Source organism: Notamacropus eugenii, chromosome 6 (genome assembly GCF_028372415.1).
Source record: "Notamacropus eugenii isolate mMacEug1 chromosome 6, mMacEug1.pri_v2, whole genome shotgun sequence".
Taxonomy (NCBI): domain Eukaryota; kingdom Metazoa; phylum Chordata; class Mammalia; order Diprotodontia; family Macropodidae; genus Notamacropus; species Notamacropus eugenii.
In genome coordinates this window covers 341,210,972-341,230,572 of record NC_092877.1, presented here as the reverse complement: position 1 = coordinate 341,230,572, position 19,601 = coordinate 341,210,972, and the positions used below count along the sequence as shown (strand labels likewise).

Here is a 19,601-nt window from a genome sequence, read left to right as displayed (position 1 = left end):
GACTCAGGGACCCCTGAGAAACATCGATTTAGGACAGAAAGAACCTTAGAAACAAGAATCTAATTCAGATTCCAAGAGTCCATGAATTTGGATGGAGAAAAATTATATCTTTGTTTTCACTAACTCCTAACTGAAATTTACATGACTTTCACTTATTTCAAAACTTCATTCTGAGAAGGGATCCTTAAGCTTTACCAGACTTCTGAAAGGGTCTGTGACCCAGAAAAAGGATAAAAAAAAGAAAAAAAGAAAAATGAAAGTTAAGAATGCTCAATCTAGTCCATTTTACAGATGAGGAAATGGAGGCCCAGCTAGGAACACCCCCAGTCTGGAGTGTTGATGTATGCTTGATGACCACTCCACCTCAGCCTTAGGCTCTTTCACTTTAAGAAACATTAGGGAGACAGTCTGGGGTTACCCAGAAGAGTATAGGCTCTGGAAGGTGCATTGGTCACTACCCTTTCCTCAGAGCAATGGGGACATTAGGTCTTCAAATCACCTGAAGTCTTGTCTCCAAGTCCATCCTGGAGAGTCCCTGCATTTTGGACTGGGGATGGTGGTTAGTTCCTGCTTGAGTTATTCTTAGGGACACCAGGCACTGGACTTATATGGGAATTTTTGAGGGTTTGCTCATTTGTACAACTTCCTACTTCACCTCCTTCACAAACCACCTGCCTAATGACTCACTTGAGGCAGCCCAAGTGGAGCTAATTTCCTTCACTGAAGGGGTCTGAAGGAGAGAGAGAGCAAATAGAAAGTGTGGCAATTTCCCCTGGTCCTCCCCCAAAGGTCTTATCTGTAAAGATTTCAAAGACTTGAAGATTTGCTTCCTGGAAGGGTTAGGTTGAAGGCTTAGAAGCGTACTATCTCTTCTTGGGTCACAGTGTGGAAAGCCTACCCCACTCACAGCTGATAAAAGAAAAAAAAAGCTAAGGTTTTCTTACCTTCACGAAGGTCAAGTTTACATATCCACCTGGGAAAGTTAGGAGAAGGTTGGTTCTCTGTGGGCCACAGATCCCTGATGCTCGAGTCACATTGGGGTTGAGATTGAAGTACATTTGAGCTGAAGGATACTAAGCCAGAGAGAGACAGAGCACCTCAGTGAAATGGGAAACAAGATCCAATCTCTCAGGTGTCCAGTCCTGTTCTCCCCACTACCTCCCCAAACAAGCTGAGTCCCTTGTAGAGCCAAGGAGCAAAAGGCTAGGCCTTAACTTGGGGGGAGGGGCTCACCTGGGAATTCCAGCTGTGCCCATGAAACAAAAGAGGAGCATGGGTTTGGAACTTTAAGGACTCTTCAAGGTTACTTATTGACTCCAGAGAGTCTTAACTATTTTTTGTGTTATGGGCCTCTGGCAGTCCGATGAAATCTATGGAAGACTTCTCAGAAATATGTTCTTAAATAGTTGAAGGACATACATATTTCAGTTAGAGGTCAGTGAAAATAAAGATGTTATTCCCCCCATATACAACTTCATGAATACCCTGAAATCTATCCAGATCCCTTGGAGGTGTAGACCCCCTGCACATTAAGAAGCTCTGATTGAGTCCAACTCCCTCAGTTTACAGGTGAAGAAACTGGCCTTGCCCAAGGTCACATAGGGAGTCAATGGCACAGGGAGGATTTGAACTCAGATCTTCCAGTTCCAAAGCCAGTACTCTTTCCACTATATCCTGTTGCTTCTTTCAAAATTAAGTATATTCAGTAGCAGGTAAGGCGAGCAAGGAATAGAATGAAGAACTGGGAGACAGGAAAGCTTACTAGCTTTGTGACACTAGGCAAGTTACTTAACTTAGTCTCAGTTTCCTCATCTGTAAAATGGGGATAATTATAGTTCTTACCTCATAGACTTGTGAGGATTAGAGGAGTTAATCTCCAGAAAGCACTTTATAAGGGCTAACATTTCTATGACTATTACTGTTGTCGTTATTGATAACATCCCAATGCTGTTTACAGAATGAATCCACCTACAGGGGTCTCCCATTTCACAAAATCTGTCATCAATATGTTTATAAGAAGTTATGGGAAATATCTAATTTCTGTCAACAGACTTGTAATGTAGGTGTGCTGGGAGAGCTTGCTACGGAAAGAACTCTTGTGCTATTTAAGAGATAATCCCTTCTGTCCAAGCTTTCCTTACCTGCTTTTGTAACCCTGGACTTTGCAGGATCATAAACTCCAAGCTGCAAGGGATCTTAGAGAAAAGCTAGTCCTATCCCTGCATTACAGAGATGAGGAGACTAAGACCTCTGGAGATGGAGTGTCCTGCCTAAAACCCTGCAGGGAGCAAGTTACAAAAGCCAGGATTTGAACTCAGGCCACTGGACTCCAGAGTCCATACTTTTCCCACTCTACCATGCTGATTCTCATCCACAAGAGACCTTGGAACTCATTGGGCTTATCCCTCTCATCTTATTGATGAGGGAACTACAAACCAGGGAGGCTAACCCAGTTGTCATCAGAGGTCACTGGCCAGCTATTGGCAGACCAGGAGACAGGAGCTGGAACCCCCAATAGCTGGTACAGCATTCTTTCCACTAGACCATACCATAACTTTGATTTAATTTCAAGTGAAGTATATGTGGATTTAATTCTGGGGTAAAAATGTCCTTCCTTAGGACATTTTCTCTTACTTTCACTCACTGTTTGAAACCAATTAGGCCTTTAGTTGAGCAGTAATTCAGTTGCTACTACGTATTTACCTTTCTAAGAGGTAATGTTGTACAGTAGATGGTATACAGAGTTTGAAGTCAGGGAGACTGGTTCAAATCTTGCACTTGACTTTCATTAACTATGGGACCCAGGAGGAATGTAAATTGTCAGTAATCTACTCTTCAGAAAAGAAAGACACATTTTCAAGTTAAAGCTGAATGATTAATATTTTCTTCTTCTTTTTTTTAAAATCTAGAACAGAGGTTCCCAAACTTATTTGGCCTACTGCCCTCTTAAAAAAAATTAGTCAGCACCCTCCTGGAAATCTGCTTTCTTTAGCCCTTTAGTGGTTTTTTTTAAGAAAAAAATTATTATTTAAAAAAAAATAGAACTTTTTTTTAAACAAAATGATGGATCTTAAATTTAATACTTTATTATAAATTTGTGGACTTTTTCCTGCATTGAAGTTTTGATGATATAGTATTGCATCTTGTAACTGTATAGTATTGTATTGTAAACAAGTCATTACACACATATATTCTGCTAATGTATGCCGGACATCTTGACAATGCTCTACTGCTCACCTGCCAGCACGTGCCTGTTAAGACCTGTTGGGGGACTTGACCACTGATCAATTATAACTTACATTTTGTGTATTTATTTGGAAAATAACTCAATCAATATGACTTTAACTCTGTTACACAACAGATGAAATGTTTGACAGGTTTTCTAAAATGTTCTTCTCTTCTTTCCTTATGCTTCCACTGACCCCTTATTTTTATTCAATGCCCCTTAATTGTACCTGGATCATTTCAGTGTCCCCCAAGGGGTGGTATTGCCCACTTTAGGAACTTCTGATCTAGACCATCAGCAATGCAAATTTATATCAAGCTCTGATTTGTAGTTTGCCGATTTTTGAGGAGTAAAAGCTACCCAGAAAATTTAGCAATTGACTCTCCCCAGACTTTTGATCTGGGGAGAGATCCAGATCCCTGGACTTTGGAAAAGTCTCAACCTGGGAGCTTCAAGTTACCACACTCAGACTATTTATCAAGTTATAAATGGGAGAAAATTCTCCTTGATTATAGGTTCATCAAGAAGGAAGGCAAAATCTCTCCTATGTAATGAAGTACCCAAGGCCATCCCCCTGCTTTCCCATTCTTCTGTCCCCCATCTTACCATCTTGTCCTGAATGAGCAGCTGCAGTCCCATGTCAGCTTTCATGCATGCCTTACTTCCATTGTAAACCAGATAAGTCCCGGTTTGAGGGGATGATGGATGAGGAACAAGAGTGGGCCCAACAGTTGTCGTAATTGATGAAGTTGTGGTGGTGACATGGTGTGTGGTGTTGATAGCCTGAGTGGTCTTTCCTTTGGCTGGGGTTGTGGTTCCAGGTGTTGTCAGGGAGGTCTGGTTGTCTAGCGGGCTCATTAATGAAGCCATTCCTAAGGTTGTATGACCAGCTGTTGACTGAGTTGCCGTGGTCATCTGGGTCATGGGTGTACTTGACCATTCTGTGTGAGGTGTGGTGGGGGATGACCCAGGAGCAGCTGGGGTGTTTGTATTCACGGTGGTTGTGGTTTGGGTGCTGTCTTGTGGGAACTTTGTAGTTCCATCAGTGAGGGTTGTTGGACCAGCTGACCGTGTGCTTGCCCCTGTTGACTGGGTGGCCATTGTTTTCAAGGTTGCCTGGGTTATTTGCCAGTTAGAGGCAGTGTGGCTATCTCTTGCTCCAGTTTGGTCAATGTCATGGGAGGCATGGCTGGTTGGGTGGATGAGAGCTGTTTCTTTGGTGACATAGCCTGGGTATCCACTGACATCTACCAATTTCCTATTCGTTATAGCACTGTAGTAGCTCAGAATTGCTGCAAATAAGGAAATGGATGGGTTAAAAGATAGCCACTGATCTAGGACTAGAAGGAATTTTTTAGAGGTCATCTGATCCAACCTCCCTATTTTACAGTTCAAGAAACTGAGACTTATAGAGGTGACATAACTTACTCAAAGTCATACAAGTAACCTGGATTTGAATTCAGGATTGTAACATTCAGTTCAGCACTTTTCCCATGGCACTATGCTATCCCATAATAATTGTGGGATTTTTCTTTTCACAACCACTGAACATTCTATAAAACAATAATTTGGCTAAATTTCAGTCTTGGTCTCCTCCATCCCCTTCCCCAGTAAAGTCACTCTCTCTGCACCACACCCGAAACTTGACCCTGGAATGTTGGCTGCCAAATGTTGCTCTCTGTGCTTGCTTAGTGAAGGGTCCACCTGGAACAGATGAACTAATGGAAATTCTGTAGTCAGTGGGAGCAGCAAAGAAGTGACAAAAGGTCAAGAATCTAAGCCTTGATCATCCCATTCTTCCTGGGGAAAACCAGATGCTCTTGGTACCAATTTCCTGATTGGGGATAGACATTATGTAATCATTATCTTTGGTAAATGAACTGGAGGAGAATATTGATTGGAAACATCAGCATTATGCCCATTTTACAGGTGAGGAAACTGGCTGTGAAATTAAATGATTTGTGGAGCTTCTCCCAGATAGTGTTGGAGGCAAGATGTGAATTCACGGCTTCCTAACTCCAAGTCTAGCACAGTTCCCTAGCCAGCTAGTTACCCATACATATCCAACCCTATATAAAATAATTGCAAAGTAGTATGAGGGAGGGGTGGGGAAGGTGCTAGCAGCTGGGAAATATCAGGAAGGACTTCATGTAGAAAATGGTACTTGAGCTGAACTGAGTTGGAAGGAAAGAAGAGATTATGAGAGGCAAAGATGAGGAGGGAGTGCATTCCAGGCAGAGAGATCAGACAGTGTCAAGACCTGAAAATGGGAGAGGGATAAAAGGCAAAAGTCAATCTGGTAAGGTTACAGAGTTTGAGAAGAGGAGTAATATATGAAAAGACTGAAAAGTAAGATTGGGGCCAGGCTACAATATCCACCCTTCCTATGCACCCTGCTGCTTTGTACCAAAGAGGAAGTTATATGTTCCTAAATAAAGGGCCCTGCTGATTTACATACAAGTTCAGATAATCCTTAGCAGCCTCTCCTGTGGAGATGGACTCAATAACTACATTAAGAAACATAAATAGAATTTTTCTTTCTAGTGCAGCAAATTTTTACTTCCATGAAGGGTATCCCTTAGGTTCTTGTCCCTTAAATACACTGTCCTTAGATTCTCTGAATGTTTTTCTTTAGTTCTGAAGTAATTGAATGATCCCCTAGACTCCTGCCAGTAAGAGAATACTTTATGGAGGGCTAATCTCATAACAAGTGGACCAGAACTCTTTTTTTAAAATTTTTTTTATTAATGTATTTAACTTTTAACATTCATTTTCACAAAATTTTGGGTTCCAAATTTTCTCCCCATTTGTCCCCTCCCCCCACCCCAAAACACCAAGCATTCCAATTGCCCCTATCACCAATCTGCCCTCTCTTTTGTCATCCCTCCCTTGTCCCCATCTTCTCTTTTGTCCTGTAGGGCCAGATGGCTTTCTGTACCCCTTTACCTGTATTTCTTATTTCCTAGTAGCAAGAACAGTACTCGAGAGTTGTTCCTAATACTTTGAGTTTCAACTTCTCTTCATCCCTCCCTCCCCACCCATTCCCTTTGGGAGGCAAGCAATTCAATATAGGCCATATCTGTGTAGTTTTGCAAATGACTTCCACAATAGTTGTGTTGTGTAAGAGTAACTATATTTCTCTCCATCCTATCCTGCCCCCATTGCTTCTATTCTCTCTTTTGATCCTGTCCCTCCCCAAGAGTATTGACTTCAAGTTGCTCCCTCCTTCCATTGCCCTCCCTTCCATCATCCCCCCCATCCTGCTTGTCCCCTTCTCCCCACTTTCCTGTATTGTAAGATAGGTTTTCATACCAAAATGAGTGTGCATTTTATTCCTTCCTTTAGTGGAATGTGATGAGAGTAAACTTCATGTTTTTCTCTCACCTCCCTTTTTTTTCTCTCCACTAAAAAGTCTTTTGCTTGCCTCTTTTATGAGAGATAATTTGCCCCATTCCAGTTCTCCCTTTCTCCTCCCAATATATTTCTCTCTCACCACTTAATTTCATTTTTTTAAGATATGATCCCATCCTATTCAGCTCAATCTGTGCTGAGTGTGTGTGTGTGTGTGTGTGTGTGTGTGTGTGTGTTTAATCCCACCAAATACCCAGATACTGAAAAGTTTCAAGAGTTACAAATATTGTCTTTCCATGTAGGAATGTAAACAGTTCAACTTTAGTAAGTCCCTTATGACTTCTCTTTGCTGTTTACCTTTTCATGCTTCTCTTCATTCTTGTGTTTGAAAGTCAAATTTTCTTTTCAGCTCTGGTCTTTTCATCAAGAATGCTTGAAAGTCCTCTATTTCATTGAAAGACCATTTTTTCCCTGAAGTATTATGCTCAGTTTTGCTGGGTAGGTGATTCTTGGTTTTAGTCCTAGTTCCTTTGACTTCTGGAATATCATATTCCATGCCCTTCTATTCCCTTAATGTAGAAGCTGCTAGATCTTATGTTATCCTGATTGTATTTCCACAGTACTTGAATTGTTTCTTTCTAGCTGCTTGCAATATTTTCTTCTTGACCAGGGAACTCTGGAATTTGGCCACAATGTTCCTAGGAGTTTCTCTTTTTGGATCTCTTTCTGGTGGTGATCAGTGGATTCTTTCAATATTTATTTTGCCCTCTGGTTCTAGAATCTCAGGGCAGTTTTCCTTGATAATTTCATGAAAGATGATATCTAGGCTCTTTTTTTGATCATGGCTTTCAGGTAGTCCCATCATTTTTAAATTGTTTCTCCTGGATCTATTTTCCAGGTCAGTTGTTTTTCCAGTGAGATATTTCACATGATCTTCCATTTTTTCATTCTTTTGGTTTTGTTTTGTGATTTCTTGGTTTCTCATAAAGTCATTAGCCTCCATCTGTTCCATTCTAATTTTGAAAGAACTATTTTCTTCAGTGAGCTTTTGAATCTCCTTTTCCATTTGGCTAATTCTGCTTTTGAAAGCATTCTTCTCCTCATTGGCTTTTTGAACCTCTTTTGCCAATTGAGTTAGCCTATTTTTCAAGGTGTTATTTTCTTCAGTATTTTTCTGGGTCTCCTTTAGCAAGGTGTGGACGTGCTTTTCATGCTTTTTTTTTTCATCTCTCTCATTTCTCTTCCCAGTTTTTCCTCCACCTCTCTAACTTGATTTTCAAAATCCTTTTTGAGCTCTTCCATGGCCTGAGCCCATGGTATATTTGTTTTGGATGTGTGGGATACAGAAGCCTTGACTTCTGTGTCTTTCCCTGATGGTAAGCATTGTTCTTCCTCATCAGAAAGGAAGGGAGGAAATATCTGTTCACCAAGAAAGTAACCTTCTGTAGTCTTATTTTTTTTCCCCTTCTCTGGGCATTTTCCCAGCCAGTGACTTGACTTCTGAGTTTTCTTTCTACACCCACCATGCCTCCAGATCTGCCCAGCCAGCGCTTGGGGTCTGAGATTCAAAAGCTGCTTCCCAGCCTCAGGGCTTTGGGCAGGGGTGGGGCTGCTATTCAGTGTGAGATTAAGTTCAGGTGCTCAGGTGGGGGCAGTGCTGCCACTCAGGGCTCAATTCCCTCAGGGAGTTTATGCAGAGACCTTCAACAATGGATCCGGGCTCCTGCCTGCTTGGGGAGCCCCTGTCCACTGCTGCCCCTGCCGCTGCCTCCCGAGCCACAGGGACACCCCACTCCCCTGTCGGCCACCCAAAAAGACTCTCTCACCAACTCCCGCCACCTGTGGGTGGAGGGACCCACATGGCCCCCAGAGATTCTGTCCCTGAAGCCTGCTCGGATCTGCTCCCCTTGGTGCTGCGCAGTCAAGGCAGGGCTGGGCTCTGCTCTGGGTCCAGTGTGCTGCGGACCTTTCGCATCAGGTTTTCAGGGCTCTCTGGAACAGAAATCTCATCCACTCTGTTGTTCTGTGGCTTCTGCTGCTCCAGAATTTGTTGGGAGGATTTCTTTACAGATATTTTATGGGCTGTGGGTTCAGAGCTAGCATATGTGTGTCTTTCTACTCTGCCATCTTGGCTTCTCCCTGGACCAGAACTCTTGTATGCATTTAGTCTGGGAGAAAACATTTTCTCATACTATTCCACTTAAAAGTGATTACACTATTTGGGGCTAACATGTAGCTATTCTTTCTCTGAGTAATGTGAGTCAAGATCTGAAGAGGATATATTCTATCTTTTCTTTTATGTTAATAATATCCAGCTTGATAATAGCCAAGGTTCTTTCTACAGAGATCTCAGGTAGGTGCTGGTGACTTTGCACAGTCCTCTCTCACTTAAATCCAATTCACTGGCAAATCATGGCATCACCTTCCTAATGTCATGGCTCTCTTCAAGAAAGAAGGACAGACAGCAGTGACAGCAATGAGCTAGGGGCATTCTGGCTTTTAGATCAATATAAAGTTTCTTGATGAGTATGAACTGAATGATTACAGCATCACTGGGAAATTTGGTGACCAAATTGGGGTCTTCTCATGTGCTTCAGGTACTTCCCAGAGAGTCTTTTCCCACAAATTGTCATCTTCATCATTCCCACTAGACATATAGAGATTAACTGGATGAGATTTGAGACTAACTGTACAAGATCCAAATGGTAGTTCTACTTCTGAACAAAGAGAAAGGGCCCTTTAATGATGCTTTTCAAAAGGAATATTTTTGGTTACTATGTGTCCCAACTTTGGTTTGGAAAACATGGTCATATGGTCAAATGCAAATTTGTGACTTACAGCCAACACTGAGGAAGAGGGGCTCTTTTATCCACTGGTGTCCAATAATAGCTAGTTTCCTGTTTACTTAGAGTCTTCTCATGGTTCATGGCATGGATTCTGGGCTATAAAAAATGTGGAAGGAAGTGGAGAGGAGAGAGAGAGGGTGGAGCCTGCAGTGGGAAAGGAGAAGAAGGGGCAGGACTTTGCAGGGTTTTATTTGGTGGCCTAGAATTTAAACTTAAATAAATTGGGAAATCAGTTGTTTGGGGAAAAAAATTTAATTGTGTCAGCTCATCTGGGCCTGCTTATCTGACTGATGGCTTCTCTTAAATATTGAGAATCAAAATTTAGTGCTTACCACCAAAGCCAGACTGTGGGGGAAAAGCTTATCCTCCTTGTGTCTCAGTTTCCTCATCTACAAAATGAGGACTTTGGATTGTATGGACTCTAGGGTCCTTGCTGCTTCTAAATTCATGATTTTATGACCTTAGAGATTTAATTAAATTCACTTTTATTAAGTGCCTTCTATGTGCCAAATACCATGCTGGATATGAGGGCCATGGAGATAAACATAAAATAGATCCTGCCTTTAGGCAGTGGAATTTGATAGGGTATTGGGGAGAAGCAAGTCTTGTACACAGAGAAGTCAACACCAAAATATATACAGAATAAATACAAGTCATATAGAAGAAATACTGAGTAACATGAGAGGCTGGGCATTAAAAAGTGCAGAATTGGGGGTGGAGCCAAGATTGCAGAGTAGAAAGATGCACCTTCTAGCTCTTCCCCCACAGCCCATAAAGTATCTGTAAAAAATAACTCTAAACAATTTCTAGAGCAGCAGAAGCCACAGAACGACAGAATGAAGGAGATTTCCAGCCCAAGACAGCCTGGAAGGCTGACAGGAAAGGTCTATCACACCGGGTGTGGAGTGGAGCACAGCCCATTGAGCCCAGCCCAGCCCTGACCATGCAGCACCAGCAGGGACAGGACTCGAGCAGGTCTTGGGGCAGAATCCCCAGCAGCAGCTGCAGTTTCCAGATCCCTCAACCCATAAATGCCAAAGATAGCTTTAAAGATCAGTGAGAAAACTTTTTCACCTGGATGAGAAGGGAGCAGGGTCCTCCCCTAGCCTTGGCCCCAGGTGGCAGCAGCAGCAGCAGCATCCATTTTTGGAGCCCTCAGCCTAAAACCCTGGGGGAATTGAGCTGCTGATCTGGATATCAACCTTGAGTGGCAATCCTGGGGTGAGGAAGAGTGCTAGTGTGATGGAGCTTGTGGAGGCTCTGGAAAGAGAATTCTACTTGCACGTCTTCGGCAGAAAAGTTTTGGTAGCTCCCAGACCAGAGTGCAGACCAGGAGAGATATAAACTCCTCTCCCTTGATTGTGCCACCTTGGAAGAACTGAGAACTTACAGATCCCCAGAGTATACCCTCCTCTTGACAAAAGACCCAAAAGTCAAGTAACTGACTGGGAAAATGCCCAAAAAAGGGGAAAAAATGAGATTGTAGAAGGTTACTTTCTTGGTGAACAGGTATTTTCTTCCATCCTTTTGAATGAGGAAGAACAATGCATACCATCAGAGGAAAACATAAAAGTCAAGACTTCTGCATCCAAAATCTCCAAAATAAATATGCAATGGTTTCAGGCCATGGAAGAACTCAAAAAGGATTTTGAAAATCAAATAAGAGAGGTGGATAAAAAATTGGGAAGAGAAATGAGAGCAATGCAACAAAATCATGAGAAGCGAGTCAACAGCTTGCTAAAGGACACCCAAAAAATGTTGAAGAAAATAACACCTTTAAAAATAAACTAACTCAAATGGTAAAAGAAGCCCAAAAAGCCAATGAGGAGAAGAATGCTTTAAAAAGTAGAATTAGCCAAATGGAAAAGGAGGTTCCAAAGCTCACTGAAGAAAACAGTTCTTTAAAAATTAGAATGGAGCAGATGGAAGCTAATGACTTTATAAGAAACCAAGAAATTACAAAACCAAACCAAAAGAATGAAAAAATAGAAGACAATGTGAAATATCTCATTGAAAAAATAACTGACCTGGAAAATAGATCCAGGAGAAACAATTTAAAAATTATGGGACTACCGGAAAGCCATGATCAAAAAAAGAGCCTAGATATCATCTTACACCAGTCTGAAAAGAAAAACTCCTAGGAATATTGTAGTCAAATTTCAGAGTTCCCAGGTCAAGGAGAAAACATTGCAAGTAGGCAGAAAGAAACAATTCAAGTATTGTGGAAATACAATCAGGATAACACAAGACTTAGCAACTTCTACATTAAGGGTTCAAAGGGCTTGGAATATGATGTTCCAGAAGTCAAAAGAACTAGGATTAAAACCAAGAATCACCTACCCAGCAAAACTGAGCATAATACTTCAGGGGAGAAAATGGTCATTCAATGAAATAGAGGACTTTCAAGCATTCTTGATGAAAAGACCAGAGCTGAATAGAAAATTTGACTTTCGAACATAAGAATGAAGAGAAGCATGAAAAGGTAAACAGGAACTCTTTCATCATAAGGGAATTATTAAAGTTGAACTGTTTACATTCCTACATGGAAAGATAATATTTGTAACTCTTGAAACTTTTCTCAGTATTTGGGTAGTTGGAGGGATTATACATATAGACATATATATATATATGTATGTGTGTGTGTGTGTGTGTGTGTGTGTGTGTGTGTGTGTGTATATATATATATGTAGAGAGAGAGATAGACAGACAGACAGAGAGACAGACAGACAGACAGACAGAGACAGAGAGACAGAGAGACAGAAGGCACAAGGTGAGTTGAATAGGAAGGGATGATGCCTAAAAAAATAAAATTAAGGTGTGAGAGAGGAATATATTGGGAGGAGAATGGGAGAAATGGAATGGGCCAAATTATCTCTCATAAAAGAGGCAAGAAAAAGTTTTTTCAATGGAGGAGAAAAAGGGGGAGGTAAGAAGGAAGAAGTGAAGCTTACTCTCATAACATTTGGCTTATTGAAGGAATAACATGCACACTTAATTTGGTATGAAAATCTGTCTTACACTATAGGAAAGTAGGAGAGAAGGTGATAAGTGGGGCGGGGGGATGATAGAAGGGAGGGCAAATAGGAAGAGGGAGTAATAAGAAGTAATAACTTTAGGGGAGGGACAAGGTCTAAAGAGAGAATAGAATAAATAGGGGACAGAATAGGATGGAGGGAAATATAAGTAGTCTTTCACAACATGACTATTATGGAAGTCTTTAGCAAATATATATATATATATATATCCTATATTAAATTGCTTGCCTTGTCAGTGGGGATGGGTGGGGAGGGAGGAAGGGAGTGGCGAATGTTGAGGTAGTTTAAGGAATGAATGTTGAGAATTGTTTTTGCATGCAACTAGAAAACAAGAAATACAGGTAATGGGGTATAGAAATCTATCTTGCCTTACAGGAAAAGAGAGAAGATGGGGATAAGGGAAGGGAGGGGTGTGATAGAAGGGAGAGCAGATTGGGGAAAGGGGTAATTGGGGTGGTGGAGGGGAGAGATGGGGAGAAAATTTGGAACTCAAAATCTTGTGGAAATGAATGTTGAAAATGAAAAATATGTAAATAATTTTTTTTTTTGCAGAAAGTGCAGAACTAGGAAAGGTGTCTTAGAGAGAGTGATAATTGAGCTGAGCCTTAAAGGAAACTAGAGGGTCCAAGATGCCTTCCATTATCTCAACAGCTCTGAGGCGCTAGCTACAAAGAAGTGGATGCTCCTCCACCTGCCTTTGCTCTCCTTGGTTAAGCAGGGGCTCAGTTTCTTGGCTCATGGACCCTCCATCAGTCCTCCAGCCAACCTGGGCACCTATGCTAAAACAAGCATTTATTAAGCACCTCCAATGTACCAGGCATTATACTAGGTAGTGGGGATACAAAGAAAGGCATAAATACACCCCACCCTCAAGGAGCTCCTGTTTTAATGGAAGAGACAACGTGCAAACAGTGATGTACAGACAAGATAGAGACAGGACAAATTGGAAGTAATCTCAGAGGAAAGGCACTAGCACGAGGAGAATCAGGAAAGTTTCTTTGAAGAAGATGGGATTTTCAATGAGACTAGAAGGAGGCCAGGGAATAGGGGTGAGGAGGGAGAATTCCAGGTATAGGGAACAGCCAGTAAAAATGCAATCAGGATGGAGGGTCTTCTTTGAGGAACAACAGGAAGCTAGTGTCACTGGATCCTAATTTATGCGGAAGGGATTAAGGGCTAAGAAGACTGGAAAGGTAGAAAGGAAGCAGGTTATGAAGGGCTTTAAAAACCAAAAGAGGATTTTAGATTTGGTCCTGGAGGTGATAGGGAATACCTGGAGTTTACTGTAGAAGTAGGTGAGGGTAAGACATGGAGGGTAAGACTATGCTTTGTAAAAATTGCTTTGATATCTGAGTGGATGATGGACAGGAGTGAGGAGAGACTTGAGGTAGACAGACCAGGCAGAAGGCTATTGTTATAGTGCGTGATTGAGGTCATTAGGGCCTGTGGCAAAGGGGTGACCATATCAGAGTATATATCAGATATATACAAGAAATATTATGAAAGTAGAATTGATGGGACTTGACAACAGATTGAATATGAGGGTTGGGAGATAGTAAGGAGTCATGGATGACACCTAGGTTATGAGTCTTGTTGACTGGAATGATGGTGGTGTCCTTGACAGCAAGTAGGGAGTTAGGAAGGGGGAGAGTTTTGGGGAAAAAATAATTTAGTTTTGGACATGGTGAGTTTAAGATGTCTATGGCACATCCAATTCAAATGTCCAATAGACTCTTGGAGATGCAACACCAGAGGTTAAGAGGAAGATTAGAGCTGGATAAATAGATGTGAAAATCACATATCTAGAGATGATGATTGAATGCATGGCGACTGATGAGATCACCAAGTGAAATAATATAGAGGGAGAAGAGAAGAGGGCCCAGGCCAGAGCCTTAGAGCATACCTGTGGTTTAGAGGGTATAACCTGCTCCAAGATCCCACAAAGGAGACTGAAAATGAACAAACACTCTACAGGTAGGAGGAGAATCCAGAGAAGGCAGCGTAACCAAAGCCTAGAGAGAAGAGAGTCTCGAGCAGAAGAGGCTGAGTGACAATGTCAAAGGCAGCTGAGAGGTAGAGAAGGATGAGAATTGAGAAATGGCCTTACATTTTGCAGATTCCATAGAGGTCAAGAGGAAAAGGGTAATAAAGAGAGGACCAAGCAGCTTCTAAGAAGAGCCCATCCCCCAACTACAGTTGGACTGTTAGAGTTAAATGCCTATAGAGACAGTATACAGAGAAGGATTCAAATAATGAAGAAACTTCTCATTAGCACCCTCTGAAGGGGCAGGGAGGTCAGGTGAGATATTCTCCAAACGCATAGGGACCTCTTCCCCCAGGAAGGGGAGGGTTGAATCCAGAGGCTACTTCAGAATCAGAGAGAGATGCATTTGGAACTACTGTAATGTGATTATGGCATATATAGATATGTATATATTTATAGATACACATACACACATATATATCTTTCATGCAGCTGCCAAAATAATATTCCTGAAGCTCAAATCTAACCATTTCATTCCCCTGTTGAAAAAAAATTCTTCTCAAGTGTATAAATGCTTCTATAGTATATAGAAGTATATAAACACTTCTAAAATATATAAATACATAAAATATAAATTTCTAAAGACTTGTGGAAAATATAAATTCTTCTCTTTGTCACTTAGAATCTTTTACAATTTGACTTGAGCCTATCTTTTCTGAACTCATTCCCTATTAATCCTCTTCATGTGTTCTATGTTCCAGCAAAAATATCCCACTCATAATATTTTGTCTCCCACTCCTGTGCCTTTGCACAAACCCTCTTCCATGTCTGGAACGTTCTCCTTTCTCACCTTTACTTGTGGGCATACTCTGATTGTGCTCTGGGATTGATCTTCATGGGTTGTTTTTTTTTTTTTGTATTGTTTCAGATATTCTTACAAGACTATAACCTTCATGTGGGTAGGCACCATTAGACCACAGATCTAGAGTAAGAAGGGACTTTAGAAGCTCTCTACTCTAACCTTGACATTTTGTAGACCAGATAGTTGATAACGACTTACTCAAGGTCCCAGAGTTAGTGAGGATCAGATGTAGGATACAAACCCAGGTCTCTTGCTCTTTCCATATGTTGCCACCCTTACCCTTATCCCATATTTGGGTGCTGTCCTTGTACTCAGAGAATGGTAAAGGATCAGGAAAAGGGCTTGACTTTTCAAGTCGACTGGCCAGATCTCTATGGAGAATTCAAGGGAAGACTGACAAGACAGAGAGGATGAAAAGGTGTGGATGAGTTGGGAGGACTACCAGTGCAGGGAGTACCCTGATATTTGGGATTCAAGATCCTTTGAAACATCTCCCCTCCTCAAGGACATAGTAGAGTGCTCAGCTTACAATGAAGTGCTTCATAAACGCTAATTGATTGGGAATTATTCAGATATTTGTGCCCCTCAACATATGTTGGAATAAAATGGAAAGCTGTTAGGAAATGAAAGTCACTTTGAAAGCATCATGTAGTCTCCATGAGATGGAGAAAGGGATCAAGATTCCACCCAATATCGTTGAGACTGTTCTGAAGAGATGGATAATAGACACATTTTATCTCATTATACTAGAATTTGTGTTATCTCCAGATAAGTACAATGAATGTGTTTGCCCTTTCCTACCACTGTTGTTAGTCACTATCCCTAGTAGAGGGTAGCTAAGTGGAGCAGTGCATGGAGTACAGAGTCTAGAATCAGGAAGACCCAACTTCAAATATGGCCGCAGAGACATACTAGCTGTATGACCCCAGGCAGGTCACTTCACCTTATTTGCCTCAGTTTCCTCATTTTTAAAATGAGCTGGAGAAGAAAACGTCAAACCACTCCAGTGTCTTTGCCAAGAAAACACCAAATGGGGTCACAAAGAGTCAGGGATGGCTAAAGCAACTTAACAACAGCAGTCACTAATTGTGTTACACTCCCATGACATAATCCTCCTGAAATCTACAGTGCTCATACTCAATGATTAATAAACAATTTTTAATTTTTTGTTTATTACAACACTCCATTATTAACGATTACATTCATAGTTTAATTTAGCTCCTCCAGTGTTCCTTGGCAGGCCTAAGTTTTCAGTTTCCTTCTACGCTAGTACCATTGTTGTAGGCTCATCAAAATCCCTTCATGAAGTCTTTTGTGCTACAGGACAGAGAGATTTAAAGGAAAATTCCACATTAAAAAGTACCCAGCAACCTAGTTTACATACTAGAATATTGGATTATGGAATAGTTGTACATATTTCAACAGAAAGATTGTATGGCATGTGTAATTCTATGTGTAATTCAACCTCTATGTAATTTCTGCAGAAGTTTTCCTGTTTAAAATGTTACTCCTTGGGGACAGCTTGGTGGTACAGTGGGTAGAGCACTGTCCCTGGAGTCAGGAGGACCCAAGTTCAAATTTGGCCTCAGACACTTACTATGTGTCTTTGCACAAGTCACTTTACCCTGGTTAACTTCCAAAAATAAAATAAAATTTTGCTCCTTAAATTAACAAATACTTTGGTGTTTGCTAGTCATCAACAGACCTTCCCTGAATGGGCATTACTCTGCTTTAAATGAGTACCTAAAAAGGCCTTAGTCTAAAAGGGCAAGGGTCTCCCATTGCATCTTGGGCCATCTCCAGTCATCCTGATGAATATCTGGTCACTGGATCCAGATGGCTCTGGAGGAGAAGTGAGGCTGGTGACCTGCACAGCCCTCCCTCATTCAAATCAAAGTCAACTGCAGGTCATGTCATCATTTCCCTGATGTCATGGTCCTCTTCAAAAATGAAGGACAAGCACAACAACAGCTTACATTTTGTTACTTGCCATTCTCTCTCTCTCATATGTGATATATAGAATATGATACATTATATATAAGATATGTATGCATACATAAATATAGACATACACACATATAAACATATATGTGTGTCTATATATGTCTCTCTCTCTCTCTCTATATATATATATATAGTATGATGCATAAGTAGATATGTGTGGGAGAATTTTACACACCAAGAATTCTCCACACTGATGAAATCACAGGCCGTAGGAGCTAGAATGAACCTTAGGAGCTTTGCAGTCTAACAACCTTATTCACAAAGAAACTGAGGACCAGAGAGGACTCCTCAGTTCATAGGCTTATAGATGCAGGGCTAAAAAGAACATTAAAAATCACCGAGTCCAGTCCTGTCAGTTTATAGGTGAGAACCAGGTCCAGAGAGGTTAAATGATTGGCCCAAGGTTAAGCGGAATGTCAGAATTTCAAAATTGAAAAGGGATCTTTAGAAGTCATTTAATCCAACCCCTCATTTTATAGATGAGGAAACTGAGGCCCAAAGAAGTTAGATAATTTGCCCAAGGTCATACAAGTAGTAAGTGATAGGTAGTAAGTAATTAAGTTAGATTAAGTTATTAGTAAGTTAGATTCAGAACAACAGCCTTCTCTCCACTGACACCCTCCTACCCCCAAACTAACCCACCAACTCAACTGCTATCTCTGTTACCAAGACTTCTAACCTCTATTTTGGGGAAACTGACAAAAAGAAGGAGCCAAAGAAACTTACATGCTCAAGGTCACAAGGCCCAAGTTGACTTGTCCAACTCCCCGATACCCCCCCTCTCAATCAGATGACCCATCTAAGCTGTCCTTGCCCCATTTCATGCAGGAATTAGGACCATTTCTGTCTGTCAAGTTAGCTGAATAATACCTTCTCTGTCTAATTTACAGGGTTGTTGGGGAAGAAAATGTGAGGATACATGAGAAAGTGCTGTGAGAAACCTATAAGGCTCCAGGGCATCATTCCTGAGATGCAGACGTCTTAGAACAGAAATGAAGCCTCCCTAATGTAGGCCTTGAATCAGTGACATGATAGGACAGGTCAAGTTGTATGACAATCAAGCAAGATTTGGAAGGGGCTTCAGAGCCCCTTACTTTGTTTGATGAGTTCATTACCAAAATGTAGTCTACCTTGCCCACCTTCTCATCTTATCCAGCCATCCAGTTATCCACCCAGGCCATTTCACCCACTGCCTGTCACCATTCATTCAACCCCTCAGACCCACCTCCTCCCATCTTTTGCCCCAGACATAGTTATCAAATCAAAAGTGCCATTACTTCCAGAAAAGACATGTCCTATACATCAGCTCACCGTGTCCAGACCAAAGCCTCCTTCTCTGAACACCACCTTTCACATGCATTGTCTTTCCCTATTAGGATGTAACTTGTTCATTTGTTCATTCCCCAAAGTCATATAGGTAGTACATATCAGAAATGGGGATCTTCTGAATCAATACAAGTATTTTTTCCCCATTGTATTAGGGAGTGTCTTTGCCTTGACTTGGTCACAAGCATACAAGATCATAATTCTGACTGAGAGATGGAAGAGAACATCGAGGTCATCTCTAAATCCAACTCTTTCTTTATAGATGAGTTTCATAAGACTGCCATGAAGCCACCCAAGTAGTAAGTGGCAGAGTTGGGATTTGAACTGAGGTCCTCTCATTCCCCTCACTGTACCCTATTGCCTCCAGTAATACCAGGAGATAGTAGGAAAATGCCCTGAATCCCTTACTGTATATTATAGTGTTCGCAGGGTACATGTAACTCACCAGCAGAGAAGATAAGTATTGCCAGCGCCACTAACCCTTTCTTCATGACTGGGCTGGATGGTCCTGCGAACGACTGTAGGGAAGGTTCGCTGCTGCTGCCTCTCTCAGGCTTCCCCAGCTAAAAACTGAAAACCACACACTTTGTACTCCTTAGAAGTCATGTGAGCACAAGAAGGAAGAGGCAGCTTTAGTCCAATACATTTCAGAAGCAGCAGATGAAAATGAAAGAGGCCCATGGATTTTTCTAGGGCGCCCTCTCTCATTAGAAGCCAGAGCCAACAGGGTCAAGGAACTCTTCATGGCTCTTATGGGACAGAACCTGTTTTTTACCAAGACTTCTAGTGTTTGCCATGGATGACAAACTCACATCCCCAGAGGCTCAAGTACCTAAGCTAAACACTTGGTGACAAGAGCTGGACTCAGGCCTCACCAGCTTCCTTCCCACTTACCCCGGGCTTATCTCTTTTTCCTCAAGCTCCTTACAGGGGGCCTCTATCCTCTTGGGGAACATTGTGAACTAGA

At 41.5% G+C, this 19,601-nt stretch overlaps 1 protein-coding gene across 2 annotated transcripts in view; it reads right to left on the bottom strand.

Annotated features, from left to right (window-relative positions):
- The window catches only part of LAMP3 (lysosomal associated membrane protein 3), a 39,027-nt gene extending 19,742 nt beyond the window's left edge, over positions 1–19,285 (bottom strand). Inside the window, exons 1-3 of one of the 2 annotated variants that reach the window (XM_072618353.1) lie at positions 19,080–19,285; positions 3,833–4,518; positions 945–1,073 (exon numbers count right to left, since the gene is read on the bottom strand). In XM_072618353.1, the coding sequence (XP_072474454.1) occupies positions 945–1,073; positions 3,833–4,518; positions 19,080–19,125 (861 nt within the window). In that variant the 5' untranslated portion in view covers positions 19,126–19,285. The remainder of the gene's footprint in view (positions 1–944; positions 1,074–3,832; positions 4,519–19,079) is intronic. The other variant, XM_072618352.1, reaches the window with a different exon arrangement.
- Positions 19,286–19,601: the final 316 nt, after the last annotated feature.